At 41.2% G+C, this 19892-nt stretch overlaps 1 protein-coding gene across 5 annotated transcripts in view; it reads left to right on the forward strand.

Annotated features, from left to right (window-relative positions):
- The window catches only part of srgap1a (SLIT-ROBO Rho GTPase activating protein 1a), an 88166-nt gene that overhangs the window by 55975 nt on the left and 12299 nt on the right, over positions 1-19892 (forward strand). For 4 of the 5 annotated variants that reach the window (XM_044194598.1, XM_044194596.1, XM_044194597.1 and 1 more), the window contains exons 9-18: positions 4944-5141; positions 5701-5785; positions 6893-6920; positions 8638-8743; positions 10762-10822; positions 11639-11716; positions 12821-12955; positions 15161-15266; positions 15488-15712; positions 17080-17159. In XM_044194598.1, coding sequence (XP_044050533.1) covers positions 4944-5141; positions 5701-5785; positions 6893-6920; positions 8638-8743; positions 10762-10822; positions 11639-11716; positions 12821-12955; positions 15161-15266; positions 15488-15712; positions 17080-17159 — 1102 coding nt within the window. Of the gene's footprint in view, positions 1-4943; positions 5142-5700; positions 5786-6892; positions 6921-8637; positions 8744-9427; positions 9462-10761; positions 10823-11638; positions 11717-12820; positions 12956-15160; positions 15267-15487; positions 15713-17079; positions 17160-19892 lie in introns of all 5 variants that reach the window. The other variant, XM_044194595.1, reaches the window with a different exon arrangement.

Here is a 19892-nt window from a genome sequence, read left to right on the forward strand (position 1 = left end):
GATCTCTGAAGAATCAAAGTTTTTTATTGCATATACACACCACAGACACACACACACATGCACACTGTATTTTCCTCTCTCTCATGCCCTGCAGGTAGCCATCAAACCCTCCCTGTGAAGCCTCCATTTTTGCTCCCACCGGTAGAATTCACTGTCTCGCTTTTATTTGCACAAACCTGTCCTGCGCTGCTCTGTTTTGACATTGGATGTGCATCTCTGCTTCTCAGGCTGCATTGTTTTAATCTGTCTGCGGCATGCTTGACTAACTCCACATTTTTTATAAAACAAAAGCCAACAGGGGAGAAATACAATGAGTGCCACAGTTTCACAGAGTGCAATCACGTCCATCAGGCTGGCCTTTTGTATCACGTCTGACCTGCTTCCTCTCCATGAGCTCTCACTGCTTTCTGTTTTATCCTCTCTGTTTCTCTCCCTCCCTCCACATCAGTGCACTTTCTTTCTTTTATCCGCTACAAAGATTAACAGAAACACAGGAGCATGTCACTCAACTTCCCCTACATCCACTGTGACTTCAGATTCCATTTGATCTTATTGTCTACACTTTAGTTAAATTGACTGAAAATACATATACTGGAATTGTATTTTTGAGCTTAATTGAGTGTTAAAACAACTGTTCGATTAATCAATTTGTCAATAGACTGAAACTTAAAGGTGGGGTATGCAATTCTGGAGAAATCCAATACCATGACAAATACCATGATATAGAGCAAACAACGACACAGCAAGTAATGTAACTAATGTTATCTGGGTTGTGGGTTAGCAAACTGTTGCTACAGTTGCTGCTGTGAAGCTAACAGCCAGAGAGGACGAGACGGTTTCCCAGAGCAGCACACCAGCTCCAGACAGCGATACTCACAACTCTCCTGCTACTATAGCAAACGTCACAACAACAGCATATCTTGGCAAACTAGAAAGTAAGCTGAATGTCCGTGGGCAAGTCATTTAACGTTACCAGACACACAAATCATGGCTGGAATGGCTGGAATAGTGTCGTGTGGCTCAGTCCAAGCCACTTTCTTTATTTTCCATATACAGAGCCAGAGCTGTGTACAAACACCGGAGTGTGTACAAAAAGACTTGTATTGGATTAAAATGTTATATATAACATATATAAAATATTTGTGGCATACACCACCTTTAATCTGTCACAATTTTGATAATCAATTTAATTATTTAATCAATCAAAAGTGCCAAATATTCGCTGGTTCCAGCCTCTCAGAAAGGATTTGCTGCTTTTCTGTGTTTTATATTATTCTAAACTGAATATGTATACTATTTCTTTTGACATTTTATAGACGTAATGATTAAGATGAATTGATAATGGAAATAATCTCTAGTCGCAGCACTACTAAGTATGATTCAGACCCAGTGTCTTGTTTTATGTTGTGTATCAGGGCTGGTCAGGGTCTTGCTGGTGTCATCCCAGTTCACAATGCCTACAGTATGTACAGTATTTCTACAAGTGGGCACATACACATGGACCCCTGTGTTTGTTTGTGTGTGTGTGTGTGTGTGTGTGTGTGTGGTATGATGACAAGCCGTGGTTGCTTCATGTCCTTTTCCGCCTGCCTCGCTGAAGCGGATGTCCTGGTGGGTCAGAATTGGAGGGCGCTGCTGCCTTGTGTTAGGATCACCAGATGGCCCCTCTTCCCGGGCACAGAGTGCCAGATACATCCTTGAAAAATTAACTTTCAAAGCGTTGTGACGACCTACAAGCACGACTGTCAAATGTACAAGAGAGAAAGAGAGAGTCTGTCTTTATCCAGCCAGGAAAGACTGCAGGGCAGTGTTTAATAGAAGTGCAGCTGTTTCCTCAACCCTCTTTGACTCCTGTGAAACAGTGAAAGAAAACATTGCTGAATAATTTACTCTGCATCAGTGGAGGGTGGGTTTGCGACGTGGGGAGAAAACTCTGGATCTCACTCTTACTAAGCCATGCTGGGTGCCTAACTGCAGAAATTACAATTGAATTTTTCTTCATTAAAAAAGTCTGCTCTCCGAGGACATCGTTCTTTTCAGCTCCTCAGTCAGTCAGTGTGGTTCATCTCTTTTTCAGATGAAATAATCTGGCCATTTAGATCTCATTTGCCTCCATATGAAATAAGCTCACAGACTGAATTTCCTCCTCTGATCTTTTTCCTCTTTCGTCTCACCAGATGAACACTGAACAGTTATTCTCAAGATGTTTCACGCTTTACTCTGGCAATCTAATACTATTTGCAGGGATTGTTTGTTTTTCCTCAGATAAATCATCAAAGCCTGTGTGTGTGTGTGTGTGTGTGTGTGTGTAATGATCAGCAGATTACACACTTACTACAGGGTCTGTTTAAAGCTATGGACAGCAGACTGCCTTTTGAGATGTGATGATAGATGTTGAAATAACTGTTAGTGATGTCGTACCGCTGCCCTGCAGAATAACACTGATTTTAAAGTGCGATGAATTATTTTGGATTTTGACAGTACAGAAGTTATTTTCAGTCCAGTGAATGACAACTGTTAAGTAAGCCAGACTGAGTCATGGTTGTTTATGAAAAATAAACAAATTTAATTCAATCCCAGGGACTGTTGTGCAGTTACAGGGACTAATGGGCATATCCACCGAGTCTCACTAAGAGCTCCGTTGTAATTGAGCCCAGCAGTGAACACTGGTAACTATTCGTCTGCTGAATAATGGATAAACCCAACAGCTTTTTCACTGGGAGCGATTCTCTTGCATGCATGGGTCCTGTCTTCATGATGACAGCTGGGCCTCTTGCCGCCACCGGGGCCACCTGGGATGAGGCTGCCAGGGACACGGGGAGATGGGGGACCAAACTCACTCATGAACATGGAACTAACTGTATGTTGCTATAAGTTACCTATTTTAGGGACCTGCCGTGGATTAAACCTACATGTGCATGCATGTAATTTTCTGTGTCTGTTGTTGGCAGCAGGTTCTTTCTCATTCTCATGCAGAAAATCACTCCTTTGACAACTCCCGACTGTTGTCCCAAGACAGGATGATGTTTTATGTTCACAGAATTCCCCGTTTCCTTGTCATTAGTTGCGTTCAAACCTGCAGTATATTTTTGCTACACATTGGGATGGATGACACTGTAACTACATCCACATTGTGTGCCCAAGCGTATGTGTCAGCACTGTAATCCATCAGTGTAACACATGAAAGAGATGAACTCCAACTTGTTTTCAGGTGTTTTTGTCTTTTTTGAAGGCCAAATGAGTCACAGGTCAAGCTGTTTAAAAACAACAAGCTATAATCCACGGTTGTCTTGGTGTGTATAACAGCTACACTAGGAATCCACCTTGTTCTTTCATTAGCACCGAGGTCAGACTCACTTAATAACTAAGAAATGGGGTCACTACCTTTGAATGGGAGTCCAGACCATTAACAGTAATTAGGAGGAATTCCAGCTGCATCTCACTCAGGGCACCGTTGACCTGTGGTGCCTCCACCTTTTAAAAGCACACACAATCGAGTTGTGATGGTCACAGCACTTCACTCTCCCCCATGTGTGTCTCTGTTGAATGAAGAGTGTTTTTGCCGAATTTTTCCTGAGAGGTGGTTGTTGGTGTTTCTACATCAGCACGGCCTCTTTCCTTCTGCAGCTTTTCCACATCCATGATTCATGCTCACACTTGACAGTCTCTAGACTCCTTGTCTGTTTTTCTCCTTTATCTGTAGCTCTCTCTTCCTGTTCCTATTTCTCCTTGTTCTGCAAATGTCCCTAGCCTATATGGCCATATATTGATATTGTTTTAAACTGGGCAGTTATTCAATTAATTTGAAGGTTTAAACATCAGGCAGAATGGTCACTGTGGATGGATTTCCATGAAATTTGGTACAGACATTCATAGTCCCCAGGATGAAGTGTAATAACTGGTGATGCCCTGACTTTCCATCTAGCACCATTATCAGGTCACAATTTTTATTTGTTCAAGATATTACCTGCAAAACTAATGACATTCCCATCAGCCTCAGCTGGACTTTATTAGTGCTAATTATCAATTGTTAGCACGCTAATACGCTACACTAAGATGGTGAACATGGTAAACAGTATACCTGCTAAACATCATTTTCAGTATCACTGTGAGCTTGTTAGCATGCTGATGTTAGCATTTAGCTCAAAGCATTGCTATGCTTAAGTAAAGCTTCACAGAGCTGTTAGCATGGCTGTTTTTTGTGGGGGGTTTTTTTTTTTTAGAAAATTCTCACTTTTCTCTCAAAATATGACTTCTTCTTTTTAAAAGAATATGTTTTCTCTAAATAGTAGGACTATGTTCTTGAAGTCTCAGTTATACCTAACAGTCGGCCAAATACTCCACTGTACCATCACATCTGTATACTAAAAGTTCTGTATTTATAGTCTAAACAGTCAATTTGTATCTGCTTTGGTATCTTTAAACTTTTATGGAGCTGTTACAAATTAATTTGCCCTCACATTTGTTTGTCACATCCTCTGTCATCTTATGTCATCATATACTGGACATAGTCATGGCCTGCAGCAGTTGCACTGGCTGTACGTCTTTCGCTCGGCAAAGTCCTGACGTTTATAAGCTCCGGCAGAAGCACTCCTGTTGACAAGAAAGAGGCGGTTATGGAAATTAATCTTAAAAGCCTGCAACTGAAATTACCATCTCCAGCAGACCTCACCTGTGGCCCCTCTGAGTGCATGCAAATTGATTGCTTTGGCCTGGAGTCATGTCCAGGGGCTGGTGGATTTTCAAGAACGTGTGTCTTGTTAGAAATATGGGATAGCGAGAGAGGTTTTTAGGGAGTGTGATGATATAAGCCGCTGAGTATGCTGTAATGGTAACATCGTGATAGTGAAGAGATGACATCTAGTTTTCAAGCAGCATGGTTTTTTGTTCTGACCAATTCTTCAGCTCTTCCTCATCTTCTCCCTCATCCCTTGTGTCTCCAGATCAAAAAGACATCAGAGGCCACCCTGACCACCATCCAGGACATGGTGACCATTGAAGACTACGACGTGTCCGAGTGTTTCCACCACAGCCGATCCACCGAGTCTGTCAAGTCCACTGTGTCCGAGACGTACCTCAGCAAACCCAGCATTGCCAAGAGGAGGGCCAACCAGCAGGAGACGGAGCAGTTTTACTTCATGGTGAGTGGAGATGTGTGCTTTAAGAAAAAGGGGTTGCCAGTGGATATCAGTGAACAAACACAAAGGGAAAAGACTCCAGAGATGTATTTTATTTCTGTGTGCAAATAGAAATAAATCTCTCTTATAGACTCTCTTTGATGCCTTGGTTAGATTTCTATAGTTAGATGTTTTCAAAGAAGTGAAAATGCCAGCTTTCTCTTGTCTGATTATATACTCTGAGAATATGAACTCAAAGCATTTTATCTGGACTTTAAAATGCTTAATCTGTGCATGTGAATTCTATTGGACTTAAATTATTGGACTGAATATCATGTATCAAGCCCCTTTTGAAATCTTTGATCAGCTGGCAGAGGTGGCAGATCTCCCAAAATATTTCCATTTTGTAAGGCTAACTGCTATCCTGTTCCAGTCTGGAAATGGACATGCTCTGATAAAGGCTATAAAAAGACTCTGAGCGTGTCCTTTGCCCTTGGCTTTCTTATCGTACATTGCTGACTTAAGAGCGGACGCGCTGGCTGGCACTCAGGGCCGCCGTGTAATTACTCTCAATTCTCTACAGAAATTCCGGGAGTTTCTGGAGGGCAGTAATCTCATCTCCAAACTGCAGGCCAAACATGACTTGCTGAAGAGGACACTCGGCGAAGGTACAGTCACGATCCTTTTATTTTTATACCCCTGTTCCTGTTGCTCTTGATTCTTACCTCTCAATGTCAAATCCACTTTCACCAGTCTGTGTGTCGCCTTCCTCCAGCCAAAACAAGGAGGTATTAGCCCTAATCAGTGTCCAAACAGACAACATAACTAATAATTGGTCGTTGAATTTTGTCTTTTTATTTTATGCAGTCTTATTGTGCAATTTCAGCCTTTTTTCTGTGGCAAATTTCCCATTGTTTGCCTGCTTTTTCCACTACTCAAAGCTCCAAGATTGTAATCTGGGTTTTAGCCAAGCAAGCCAGAGCTGAGGGGGATTGTGAATTTGTATTATCCGTCTTAGTGATTGATTTGCTCCCAACTTAATGGACTGCTGTGAATTAAAGGGGTGGCAGTGATTACCGACGGTCTCTCCTTGTTCTACATTGGTGGGATCTCCCCGGGGCCTCAGCTAATCTACCGTCAACCCAGAGACTGTCTGTCAGTCATTGTTCTAACCCGCAGTCCTGGTGGTCTCAGTCAAAGTAATGGAGCTGTGCGCTAACAAGGAAGAGAAAAGCCTCCTGCTTCTCCCACATGCTCCTTATTCATATTGTTGTCAATGAGCTGAAGTACAGTATGAGTCACTCAGACACACAGACAGGTCAGATCCTGTTCACGGGAACAGATGGCCACACATTGGAAACTACTCCTGTTCTCCAAAACCATTTGGAAGCTATTTTATGCTTAATCTTACTTCACCTGTCCAAACTTGTAGCTGTGTGTATTACTATAATGATTAGAGTGTCTGTGTGCCTATGTCAGTTGTAAACTGTGTGCCTGCTGGATGTTTGTTTGTACTGTAATTGTAATGTAGCTAAAGTGTTGCCTGTAGAAGTCTTTGTGCAAGCTATGAGCTGCTGTGTGTTTGTGTGCATAGGTGTGTGTATGGGTTTTGTTTGTGCTGCTCAAGAGGCCAGCGGTTGAGGACAGACGGCAAGCTTCAAATGCTTCACTAGGCGTATACAAAATGCACCGCAGGGACCTCAGAGACAGGTCCTGGCATGTCCACACATCCAACTTCCCCTGACATCTCTTCTCTTTTCTCTCTTAACACGCAGGCCACAGAGCTGACTACATGACCACAAGGTAAAGTACACACTCACACTTCAGGACCTGTGCATATTCAAGTTACACATCCAGTCCACTTTCATCAAGGCGAGGACAGTTTGCCTCAGGAACTTCTCGTGTGAAGTCCTCTGTGACCGTGAAAGCAGAGGAGTCCGTAGTTTGACTCAGACAAAAATCTCCTGGAGAGCCGACCTGATAATGTGTGGCGGGGTTACTGTACTTCTCATTCCCAACAGTACCATATGTCAGGCCTTTAAAGAGAATGAGAGGTGGTGATGTGGAGAATGTTTAACCTAAGAAACGAGAGGAGAGAAGAAAGAATTTGCATGAAATTTAAATGGTTTAGAGCTGTTTTAAAGAACAAAAGAGGAGCGAATAGGAACAGATGGATCAGTTGAATCTGTTGTCTAAGTTTTGCATCTTTGAAAACAGATAATCTTCTATGTTCAAGTGTGGAATTAACTTATTGAATATACTCCCATTACTGTAATTAAGTTTTAAAAAGCTTTTTTGACAATTTTTGTTACAGAGCCATTTGCAGTGAATGGTCAGTCAGCAAAGAAGAGAAAATTTATTTGACTTTGTCTCTGCATGTTGTTTTGGGATTTTGGAACAGTCTATGTTAAAGTTTATTTTGCCATTATAGAACCGCAGGGGAAAGGTCACTTCCAACAACGTTCTCTGTTCTGAAAAGAAACTCACATGTTTCTTCTGTGTACACAAATGAGGTACTTCCTAGCTTTGAGTCAATATCTCTAGTGTCTCTCTTTTGATAGACAAAAAAAATATCTGCAACTATTTTGACAATCGAATTGATCGTTTAAGTCATTTTTCAAACAAAAATACCAAGAATTCCCTACTTCCACCTTCTCAACAGTTTTTTTCTCTGTTTTATATTCTTGTAAACTGAATATATTTTGGTTTTGGACTGTTGGTCAGACAAAACAAGACATTCGAAGATGTCACTTTAAGTTCTGCAAAACTGTGATGGGTGTCACTATTTTCCAACATTTTATAGACAAAAAAATCAATCAAGACATTTTTTGGCAGATAAATCTATGATGAAAATAATTGCTGTTCCTCTTCAGTAGAGATTAACACCAGTATTTGTAATCAAGTAAAATGTCAGTAAAGTAACAGTGCTTTTACATCAGTAGGACATTCGCTGACTCCTTGCTGGGGTGATGGTATGCCTAATGACAGTTTTATTCATATTGCAAAGATTTCATCTTTTGTGTTGTCATGATCAGATATTTAAGACATCTTCAGGCCTTTCTAGCAGAGAATTTCTGTCACTATGATTGAGCAGCAGAAGGGGACCAAAATCCCGGACTCTTTTCATCTCAGTGCTACAGGTTACAAGAAGCCAAATTGCATTAAGTCACACCCACCGACACACACCCACACAAACTAAGAGAGGCAATGCCCCTGCAGGGCCTATCATGAGGTGGATGCTGACACATACAATGCTCCCAGTGGGTCTGATATTTCACTGGCCTGTGATTTCTTGCAGGGAAAGAAAAGACAGGATTATAAAGAAAAAGTTCATTCACAGTTTTCAACAGCGTCTGAAAATACCTTCATTCACCTGTCCATCATCTTGAGTCGAAGCGTTTTAAAGATTAGTCAGCCTCAACTTCAGTTCAAGTTTATAAAGGTTACTGGAGAATAGATAAACCACTCTGAAAGGAAAACTGCATTGTTTACTTATTCTGATGCATTCTTTGTATTCTAGACATCCCAATGGGCCGTTCAAAACCCACACTGGCACCCGGCGGGCTAGACCCCGCTCTGTTTTTAATGTTAGGTTATTTAATGGCAATTTGGAGTCATTTATCAAGGTACTGATTACCAGTCTGCCCGCTTGACATTGCTCCTCCTCCTATCTATTTTCTGTCTTGCTCTGGCTTTCTGGCCATTTTGGTGGGTTCCCCCAAAGCATCTTAGCATTGATTTATCTTTTACCAACAAACAAAAAACAACAACAACATTTTTGTGCTAAGATGGATTCTGGAAACCTTCCTCATGAGTCAGTGAGCTCTGTCGGTCTGCGTCTGAGATGTAAGGGTGGCACTAATAGATTTGGAGGGCTGCAGGAGGAGAGGAGCGGCAGTTTGAGGGATAAATGTTTGTCTCAGTCAGCTCCCCTGACTCACTGCTAACCTGGCATCACTGAGCTGCTCTGGCAGAGATATTCTCTCCTCCTCCTCCAGAGCGAGAGCAGAGGCCAGTGAAAAACAGCAGGATAAATGGCAGTCAGGGAGCAGATGCCAGACTGATAAGGTGTGCTGCCTCCCTCCTGCAGCCTCTTCACCATCTCTTACTGGTGGCCGTGTCCAGTCCCGCCTGGTCCTGTCCAGTTCTCATTGTTTACTTTCGGATTTGATGCCAGCATAGAGTGGAATGAGGGTGCGCTCTTAGTAAAAGCTTTGGTGGGCAGCTGCTGTGGTCCTAATCTGGGTCTTGCTTTTCTCTCTCTTTCTGTCTCTCTGTCCATCTCTGGCTCTTGCGACACTTCTCTGTAGCCGCGGACGACGGAACTCACACACTCGACATCAGGTAGACACCTTGAAGCGTCTTGGGGGGCCCATGCTGCTTGCCTGCGCTTATTTCCTTTACCTGTCCTGCTTTAACAACATTTTACCTCATGTTGTGTTTGTCTATGTCTTGTGTTTGTTGCCTGACTTCTGTGAGTAGACTGAGACAAACTGAATTGAAGGTTTTCTCCTTACACAGAGGTGTTGCAGTAACTTGTATCTTTAGTTTCAATTGTGTTGACACTTCAAAATTGGTATTGAATTTATGTGATATAACGCAGTCATCCCCAGTCTCACATATCCAAAGGGATAGTATTACATAATCCTGCAGAAGCAGACCTATGCTCCACTCCAACGATAGATAGTCGATTTTGGCCTGGTCGCTGTGTTTGGACTGTGTGTAGACCCCCGAGGGCTGTAAACAGATCCACTGTATCATTAAAAGCATGTACTGAGTCCCTGTCCAGCACTGAGCCACAGGAGCAACTGGCACCGAGGCAGAACAAGAGTGCAGTCCACATCTAAGTGCGTGAAGGGAATGTGTTTTCTATAAAGGAGACAGTGCTGCTCCCCTCATCTTATTATTTCTTCCCTAAACTCCATACTGAGTGTGTGGCTCTTTAGAGAAGTTCTTCTTCGTAATTTAAACACAGGGTGCACTTGATTGCTAGCGTAACACGACACAAAGTATATTTAGCAACTGTGGAGGCCAATTTAAATGTGTTGGACAACAGGTTTGTATTTGCTTGTTGTTGTAACTTTGTGATATTTCATAATCAGTGAGTTATTATGGGAGACTGGGCATGAACAATCAAACAGCTGGAGAAGTCAGAACTCAGTCTGTCTCAGATCTCAAAAAGGTAACCCTCACTTTGTATCTAAACCTACAAACTTCACTTACACTGGGTGTGCATGTTTATACACTTTTAACATCACGTTCGCAAGTTTCTGTTAGAGCCCGACCGATACAGCAGCAGGCCAATATCATCAGTCTGTATCAGAACATCACAGATATATTTTATTTTTATCTGTATCTGTTATATTTACGGATCAAAATTTAATGCTGTCTTATATTTACTGGTACTGATTATGTTTGTTTCTTTCCTTTTACCTTTACTTAAAATACATTCTGTGCTAAAGATATATTTATTTATTTATGTAAAAATAAAAGCCAATACATTGTATTAGATTTTTTATTATTCTCAATTGTTGATAGCGTTTTCAAAAGTCCAGTATCTGTCGGGCTCTAGCTCTTGTACGTGTAATAAAAAAGTCATACATGATCTGACATTTGGGTATTTCTGTTTACTTTGCCTTCAAAGGACTCTGGACAAGCTATCCCCCGTGTGGTTGAAAGCTGTATTCGCTTCATAAATTTGTATGGTGAGTTGGTTGTTGTTGTACAGTGTATAGACATTTTGTCACTTCAGTTAATCAACCATAAATTAATGATTGTATTAATGTTTTTTGTTTGATGAATTCTTTTCATAAATCAACTGCAACCTGCTTCATTTCCAAGTCTATCAGACTTTGATGAAAAGTTCAGTGATTTCCAGGCGTTAATTGTTTGGGCGTGTACGTAGTTTTTCATGTTGGGGTTTCAGTGTGTTCCACTTTAGTTGCAGTCATGGGAAAACGCAGATTCCATCCTGTTTACTGTGGTGCGACCCTTTCCACCCAGCTTCCCAAACATACCGTGAGACAAACAGAGAGACAGCTAAGCCTGGCACAAGTGATGAGTTACAGTATTGGTTTTAAACCAGATTGAAAAAGACACTCTGAAAGAATGTAAACTCTTAAGCATTAAAGATGTGACAATAGCGAGATCTCATGGTTTGCAGGCCCATCCACTGCATCTCTGATGACGTACAGAGAGAAATCTAAAAAAGACAAACAGCAGACTAATCGTGCTTCCTCCTGACCCTTGACCTCTCCCCTTATTAAGTCCTAATCCCATCTGAAAGACACTTTAGTAAAGCTTGATTGCGGTCTCCCTTACTCATTAATTATCCTTAATTAGAAAAGTGAAGGGGCTTAACAGGATGTGCCTCTTAGTTCCAACTAAAATAGGCTTTATTTGCTGAGTGAGGGTGTTTCTTTCTGTGACCGTAAGAGTGGACTTATGAGCGTGTTTAGTGTCTCTTCGTTTACCTTCTGTTTTTCCTTCCTTACCCTCTTTCTTTGTCTTTCTCTGTGCAGGCCTCCAACATCAAGGAATATTTCGTGTATCTGGATCCCACCTGGAAGTCAATGACATCAAGAACTCATTTGAAAGAGGTACATGATGTCTGTTAAACTATATTAACTACACATTATCACCTGGATCTATAAATGTTTTTTGTTTTTTCCTCATTGTTATCAGATCCAAATGTTTGGTACAATTAGAAACTAATTAGGATTACAAGTACCTGGGAGTACACTTGGATAACAAACTGGACTGGACCAAGCACACTCAAGCTGTTTACAGGAAGGGCCAGAGCCGCCTCTATTTTCTGAGGAGTCTGAGGTCCTTCAACATCTGCCAGACAATGCTGAAGATGTTTTATGAGTCTGTGGTGGCCAGTGCTATCCTGTATGCTGTTGCATGCTTGGGGCAGCAGGTTGAAGGTAGCAGACACCAACAGACTCAACAAACTGATCCGTAAGACCAGTGACATTGTGGGGGTGGAGCTGGACTCTCTGGCGGTGGTGTCAGAGAGGAGGATGCTGGCCTGTGGCCATCAAACTCTTTAACTCCTCCCTCTAAGTGTCAGTCTGTATGACCCTAGGTCATTAAACTGGACATTGATCATTACATCTCTGCCATACTTGAATAATTGTGCAATATTTTGTGTACTACTCCCGTGCAATATTAAGTTTTCCCATGTTAGTTTTTCCTATTTATTGACATTGATATTATATACCTCAATTTCTGCTGTGCAATACCTTAATAATCTCAATAAGCTACACTTAACTCGACAGTACATGCACCACTACTTATTACTTATTACTTATTTTATTACATTGTATTATTATACTGTATTATCATCATCAACCGGTAAACCCACTTGGTACTTCACACTTATTTTATCTTATACTTATACCCACCTGGTACTTAATTTATTTTCTGACCTGTTTTTATAGTGTTTTATAGTGTATTATATTTTTTGCTAGTACTTTCTCCTGTGTGCACTGACGTAAAGGCGAGCTGCTGTAACAAAGAGTTTCCCTTCGGGGATCAATAAAGTATTTCTGATTCTGATTCTAATTATTACTCATTATATCGACCATATTTACCAGTGGGCTTTTTGAGTTTTTAATTAGCTATATTTCACATAAAGTCATGTGAATTTTTAATAATTAAGGATGTCCAACTGACCTGCTCACTTGTCTGTGTTTTAGGAAACGATCCTCTGACGGATGATGAGAATAATCATGACATCAACTCGGTGGCTGGCGTTCTCAAACTTTACTTCCGTGGTCTGGAGAACCCTCTTTTCCCCAAAGAGAGGTTCAATGATCTGCTGTCTTGCATCAGTAAGAACACACATATTTTCGTTTAGTCTCAGTGAGGTGGTTTTATTCTGAGTGCATCGTTTTGTTGTTGAGCATGGCAAAGCAAGTCAGTGCTTTTCTGTTGAATCTTTAATTTTTTTCCCCACTGTTAAAATACATTTTTTTTCCATTTAAATAGCAAATTAATCTCACTCAGCTTTTTACGTGTTTAGATTTTACATCAGATTAACCTGTTGTATACAGCACATATGAATATTTCCCCAAACTGTGTAATTGTTTTGAAACACAATTTTATATATCATGATATGTGGGCATTGTCAAGTTAGAAAATTTAAAAAGCATTTACAAAATTATAACAAAGAAAAAGTTGCACTTTTAATAATCAACCTAAAATATAAAACTTATAAAATGAATGCTTTTTCTGGATATTTTTTATTATGTGTCTCAAGTCTTTTATTTATTATTTGCTGTCATTCACACAGTGTGTATTCCCCATCATATATAGTCCTCAGATCAAACAGTATAATTAACTGTCTGTGGTGTCTTGTCAGCAGAATGGCTCTGACTTCTCCTTGTCTTTGACACTTAGTGTTGATACTACTCTGTGGTATTTGGTTGAGTACTGAGAAGGATATTATTTGTCGTAAGTGGCACAAAGCTGGCCGTGCTTACAGGATCGTGGTGGAGTGTTAAATGTCCACAGCACGGAGCAGCGTTTGAATCCAGAGCTGAAGCTACACTAAAGTCCACATAAGTATAGTAACATTGTCATTTTGTTGTGAGTCAGTTCACAGATCAGTCAGCTCTTTGTGTGGCTTTTTCTGACCTTTTAAGACATTACATGGGGGACTTTTAGCCTCTGTTGAAGAATAATTGAACATGCACAGAGTTACATGGACACAACATGTGCTTTAATGCCTTGTGCAGCTTTGTGTGTGCCATGTGTACTTGTTGGTTTTTATGTTCATGAAGGCTTTTGTGTACTTACGAGTGTGTGAAGTGTGTCTGTGTGTGTTTCTTGGGTGTACTTTTAAACATTTGTGCAGGATGAGTGATGGGGATTCCCTGTTTACATTCCCAAGTTCAACATACCAGTGATTGCAGTGTGGGCTGAATGCCCAGCAGGCCCCGTATTAAAAACGCTCTGCTTTTTCCATATGGAGCAGCTCAGACCAGCTACGAGATCACTTTTCCATTTAACTGCTCTTAGTTGACTGTGTTTTTCTTTTCACCACAGCCGCGTACTGCAGCTTCTGATAGCTTTCATTTGCAGCAGGGATGTTTTGTGCGGGTGTGCTTACACGTGTGTTTGTAGGTGATGTTTAAGTGTACAATGGAGTAGATCTTTAAATAGTAGCTTCTGAAGTGCTCAGGAGCCTTGCAGAATCCTAGTTAGATATTGATGAAAAATAGAATACATCACAAGTATCCCAGAAGCCCAAATCCCAGATGGCACAGAGTGGCTGGAGGGTGACAGGGCTATTTTTAGCAGCCAGCAGAGCCCCAGCTCAGCCAAATAAAATAGGCTGCTTCAAGTGCCACAGCAGAACAAATGAGATCGTAATGAAAGACACAGAGGTTGGCATTCTGTAGCGTATTGATAAAGTGCAATATGAGAAAGATTCTAAATGCTTTTGTTTCCGTTTAAAGTTATGATAATGTTCCTGCAATAAACATGTTTATTGAGAAACATTTACTCCTTTGTTGGTAATATCCTCATTCTTGCAAGGCAGAAAAAAGGGTAAAAGAGTAGAGAACTTGACAAAATGGATTTAGAGAGATGCTGTTTTCATTTAGGGCTTCCTTCTCCTCCTCCTCCTCCTCTTCCTCTGTGGTGTCAGCAGAGGAACACAGGCTGAGGTGAAGGTCACCACCACAGTTGATGCATTTCCTGTGTCCTCTACACACACACATTTTACATATCACTGCATTAGTAAATCTTTGCTGGTCCTCTGGAGACGTACAGTAATTCTGATAAGTAATGGGCTCTACTTCAATATACTCTAGTAGTTATATGCTGGGACATGGTGATACTCATCTATTTGATGATGCCCACATATTGATTGTTTTAAATATACCACTTTGCAAGGTGGTGCATTTGACGTAGACGCAGAGGTAAAAGGACGGAAACAAAGCCTTTATTAATTTAACAATATTTTTCTTCTTGTATTGCAGCATTTTACTGCATTAACATCATACCCTCTGTGTCCTTTTTTTCTGCTCTAGGAATAGAAAACCTGTATGAGAGAGCGCTGTACATCCGTAAGATCCTCCTGACCATTCCCAGATCAGTCCTCATCGTCATGCGCTACCTCTTCGCCTTCCTCAACCAGTAAGTTTATAGACACTAACCAGTAAATCCATCCTGTATTTCACCTTCTAAGGATTGCCCCCTCTTAATGAAATGTCATTCTAAGTTATGAGCATCCACTGCTGTTAGTCATGATTTGATCTGAAGTACTGTCTCCAGTGCTGTGTCCTTTTCACATTAAGCCTTTACTTGGTCACCATTTTTCTTTTCCTACTTAACTACATCCACCCTTCCCTTTCCAGCCTGTCCCAGTACAGTGACGAGAACATGATGGACCCATACAACCTGGCCATATGCTTCGGCCCCACGCTCATGCCCACACCAGACAGCCAGGACCAGGTCTCCTGCCAGGCCCACGTCAACGAGATCATCAAGACCATCATCATCCACCATGAGACCATCTTTCCTGATGCCAAAGACCTAGATGGGCCCATCTATGAGAAGTGTATGGCTGGAGGAGACTATTGGTGAGGAATGCTGCATGCAGCTGGTATTGCTGTTGATTAACTATCCAAACATAAGTTCAGTTTCTTGTTCGAAAGAGGCAAAAGGCCTTTTTCACAAATGGAGTTTCAACTTTACACGACACGCACTGTCTAGCTACTAGGCCACCCTGTCACTTGTGCCTGAAGGTCAAGTTTTGGATCAAGTCAAGGATTAAAAGTGAAGATGGAAAGCATTCTGATGAGGTCATTTCATGCAGCTGCACAGATTTACACAACAAGATGTAGGTCTGAGAGTCAGATAGACGCTGGTGGGATTTTTTAACCCATTTCTTTTAATATACTGTGAATGGAACAAAGGCACGTGGCCAAACCTCCTTCATTAGGGACTCACTCAACGTGCAGGTATGCGTGCGCTCTTAAGGCTGCAGCTGTGTCAGTAGTATGTCAGTTGAGTTGATATGAGTAATTACACACGCCAATTAGGCGTCTGTGGTTAAGGAACATGACAAGGTAGAGCATGTTTCAGCGCTGACTTTAGATGGTGGACTCTTTTCTAGGTGAGACAGACTGAAACAATCACTTTAATTACCACAATCATGGCAGGAGGAAAGAGAAAGTTCACCTGGCAGGGAAAGGATGATTAGATGAATTGCAGCACATACTGGAGTCAAACAGATCAAACCTGAGGCCCTTTGCCAGCTCCACATCTGTAAGCAGTGCTTATCACTTGTTTCTTCCTCTCTTTATCTGTCTCTATATTTCTCCTTTTCTATGCCCCCACATCACTGCAGGCTGACAGGGATTTATCCCTGGCTAGAGCTAATCAGCCGTCTCAGCACGACCATGTCCCCTCGGCAGGGCACATGAAGCCCTGGGTAGATTTGTTGTCTTGGCTGCCTCCCTTTCTTGCAGAAGAGGAGGCGGCTGGTGACATACTAACATGGGAGGAGACACTCAGTTCCTGGCAGGGGTAATCTGTGGAAATGTGTGTGTGTGTGTGGCATTACTGCCAGCTCTCTCAGCACGATGCCAGAAGGAGACCACTTAGAAAAAGTGGCCCAACCACAGATAGAGGATCTAAGCCTCTCACAGAATACTGACAATGGCCGCTATTTGGTCTTATTAATTGTAAAAACCTCACTTCCTCCTTGTCATCTTCACTGAAATTAGATTTGACTGATATTTGAGCAAAAGTCTTATGTTGCAAACTGAATTATGAGATAAAGTGTCCTCAAACTACTTTAACTTCCTGAAAGAAAAAGAAGTGACGGAAAAAACTACATAAGAGGGAAAAAATCTGGCTCAAAATCTGTTTTGAAACTGTCACTTGACCCCTGACCCTGCCTTGGCTGTGACCCTGATGATTTGCATGTTGTTGTCCCCCACAGTGAAAGCCCCTACAGTGAGCATGGAGCCCTGGAGGAGGTAGAAAACGAGGGAGGGACAGAGACACACACCAGTGAGGACGGTGAGTAACTAAACAAACATGTATGCATGCATGTAGTACTTCATTACACAAATACTTAAATCCAATGTCCACATTTGTTTCCTATGTTATGGTTTTCCACCAAACTGCATTTTAAACTGTATCATTAATTGAACATCACATTAATTAAACTTAACTGTCACGCTACAACACATACACTCAGACATATAGCACATAGCACCAAGTCAAATGCTGTACTGTCCCGTCCATACGCTGTGTCCAAATTTAAGCTTTCCCTTGTGTCCGTGGTGCTGCGAGGGTTAAACCCAGCTCTCTGCAGCTAATCCTGCCTTTCAGCCTGTTAAATGCAGTAACCTTGAAGGGCCAGGGAACTGGGCTCACGGTGATGGACGTTCATTCATATTCTAATGCTTCTGCTTCTCCCTCGGGGCCTCGGGAAACATCCCCCTTGTATAAATTCCAGGGTGGTCTAAACCAACTGGAGAGAGAAATCTTATTTCCCATGGTTCAAATTTTTAATTCCCTCGATTGTATTTTTTCATTACCTTATGAAAAATTTGTGTTATAGTAGTTTGTAAAAGAATAGCAAATGTATGGAGTATGTGTCAAAAGTGCCAGGTTTGAAAAGCTTTTTAAAAATGCAGTCTGTTTTCTCTACGTTTAACTGTATTTCCATGTGTCCAAGAGAAATATGAAGAAATTTTAAAAAAAAACACCAGGCTCATGTAGACACTGGAGGATGCAATAGATTTAGACACGGTGGGATGCGGTAAATTTGTGTGATCATACATGTGGTCCTTTGTTTGAGTGAAATGGATACCAGTTGGTCTGGTCCAACTCAAATACTGAGTGAGTTAGTCGAAACCAAAATATCAGTCGGAGTCAGACGTTGCTGTTAACATCCAGCGAAAAGCAGAAAAAGATAATAAAACTTCCAGCTCATTAAAAAGTGATAAATATCCCTGACAGAGAGCTGACCAAATGTAGATGATGTGAGCAAAAAAGAGTCAACCTATAGTTGAGCAAAGTCTTCATATCTTACCTTAGTAACAGACTTCCCAAAACCTGTTTCCATGGTGACAGCAACTGCCCCAATCCTGTCTACTTTTCACACCCAGAGATGATTTTTAGAGGCTCCCTGTCACCATTTATCATCAGTCTCCATAGAAAGAGTTTGGAAATGTGGTTGATCTCTTCTCATTACATCAGCGCTTAATCACTCTGCTTCCAAATTGAAGTCATCATCTGGGTGTCCATTATAACTAAAAAGGATATCTAATTATGCAGGGAAACTTTTGTTTGTGAAGATTCCCACTGTAAAGATCACTCAGATGGCAGCTATCAACTCCTTGAGCAATTAATGGAAGATTATGTTTTCCATAAATCCCTTGCTACCATGGTTTTGTTCCAAAACCTTCTCTGAGTGGACTGGGAGGATGTCCTCACTGACTTGAGTCCCGCCCTGCGGAGTCTTGAACTGTGGTCAAGTTATTGTCATCAGTTATTTTTAAATCCCCATGACCTCATTTGGATTTCAGACACAAAAGCAAACCTCTTTTCCTGTTTGGTTACCAGCACTTGATTCTGCAGACTGAAATAGTTATATGTTTATTCTCTCCTCTCTTCTCAAGGCTCAAAATGTGTTTGCCCGCTAAGTAAGTGAACACAAGACAACCAGAGACAGAGAGAGGAGTAAAAGTTATTCCACATTGTTAGTCTAAGTAGCTGTCCGGAAATGTTCTTGTCTCGTCAGCGCGCCCTCCTGGAGTAGAGCTCATACGCTCAGATAGATGATCTGGACTGGCCAGATTTACACAAAGCACACACAGAAAGAAAAGCTAGGTGATTGTTGCTTTAATCAGGTGTTAGTGTAAAGAATGAAGAGGAGGACATTTGTGTGGATGATTTAGATAACGATGTCATGTTGGGTGTTTTATAAAGCCTAGCCCCAGTTTGTGCCTCTCATGTATAACCATTACATTTGAGTCACAGAGCTAAGCATCCAATTTACCAGAACATAAAGATTCAAAGATCTTTGAAAAGCCCAGAAAGTCATTTAACAGCACTTACCACTGTTCTGAACGTCTTTCCATTAACCTCAAAGACTTTTCTAACCATCAGGATGAAAAAAATATTCTGTCTGCAGCACAATAAAAAAAAACATTATAACATTTCCGAATTCAAACAAAGATGGTTGCTGGAAATTACATTTCTCCTTGCTTAATTTGTAAAACATGAACCACAAATAAAACATTTATTATCAGTTGTATTGATGTTACTTTCCAATATTTTGTATTTTTATACAAAATAACACGTTCATATTTTTCTTCATATTTGTCATTTCTGGCTTCCTGGATTAGGAAAAACTATCGCATCTTGAGAAAGGGGTTAAAAATCTTTCTTATCGTGCAACCAACAAGATAATTATTTATCCAGAAGAGTCTTGTCCTGAGATACCTTCTGAACAGGCATAAGTGTTGTTAAATTACCTTCTGGCTATTTCTTCCACTAACACTTGATAAAGGAACAACAATGTTAATACATGAAGCGCACAAACTGGTGCTAAATAGAGCCATACATTGTCCCTCAGCATATTTCTGCTCATTGCTGACACACAACAGTCTCATGGATCGTGGCTGTCATGCCTGGAGATTAACCGTCTGTTTTTAGAGTGGCACTTCTCGCACAACATCAATACATTGATGTTCTATCTGCTGGTAAATTTGCTACAAGGTCAAAGGTGAGCTAACTGGC

The sequence above is a fragment of the Siniperca chuatsi genome, linkage group LG4 (genome assembly GCF_020085105.1).
Source record: "Siniperca chuatsi isolate FFG_IHB_CAS linkage group LG4, ASM2008510v1, whole genome shotgun sequence".
NCBI lineage: Eukaryota > Metazoa > Chordata > Actinopteri > Centrarchiformes > Sinipercidae > Siniperca > Siniperca chuatsi.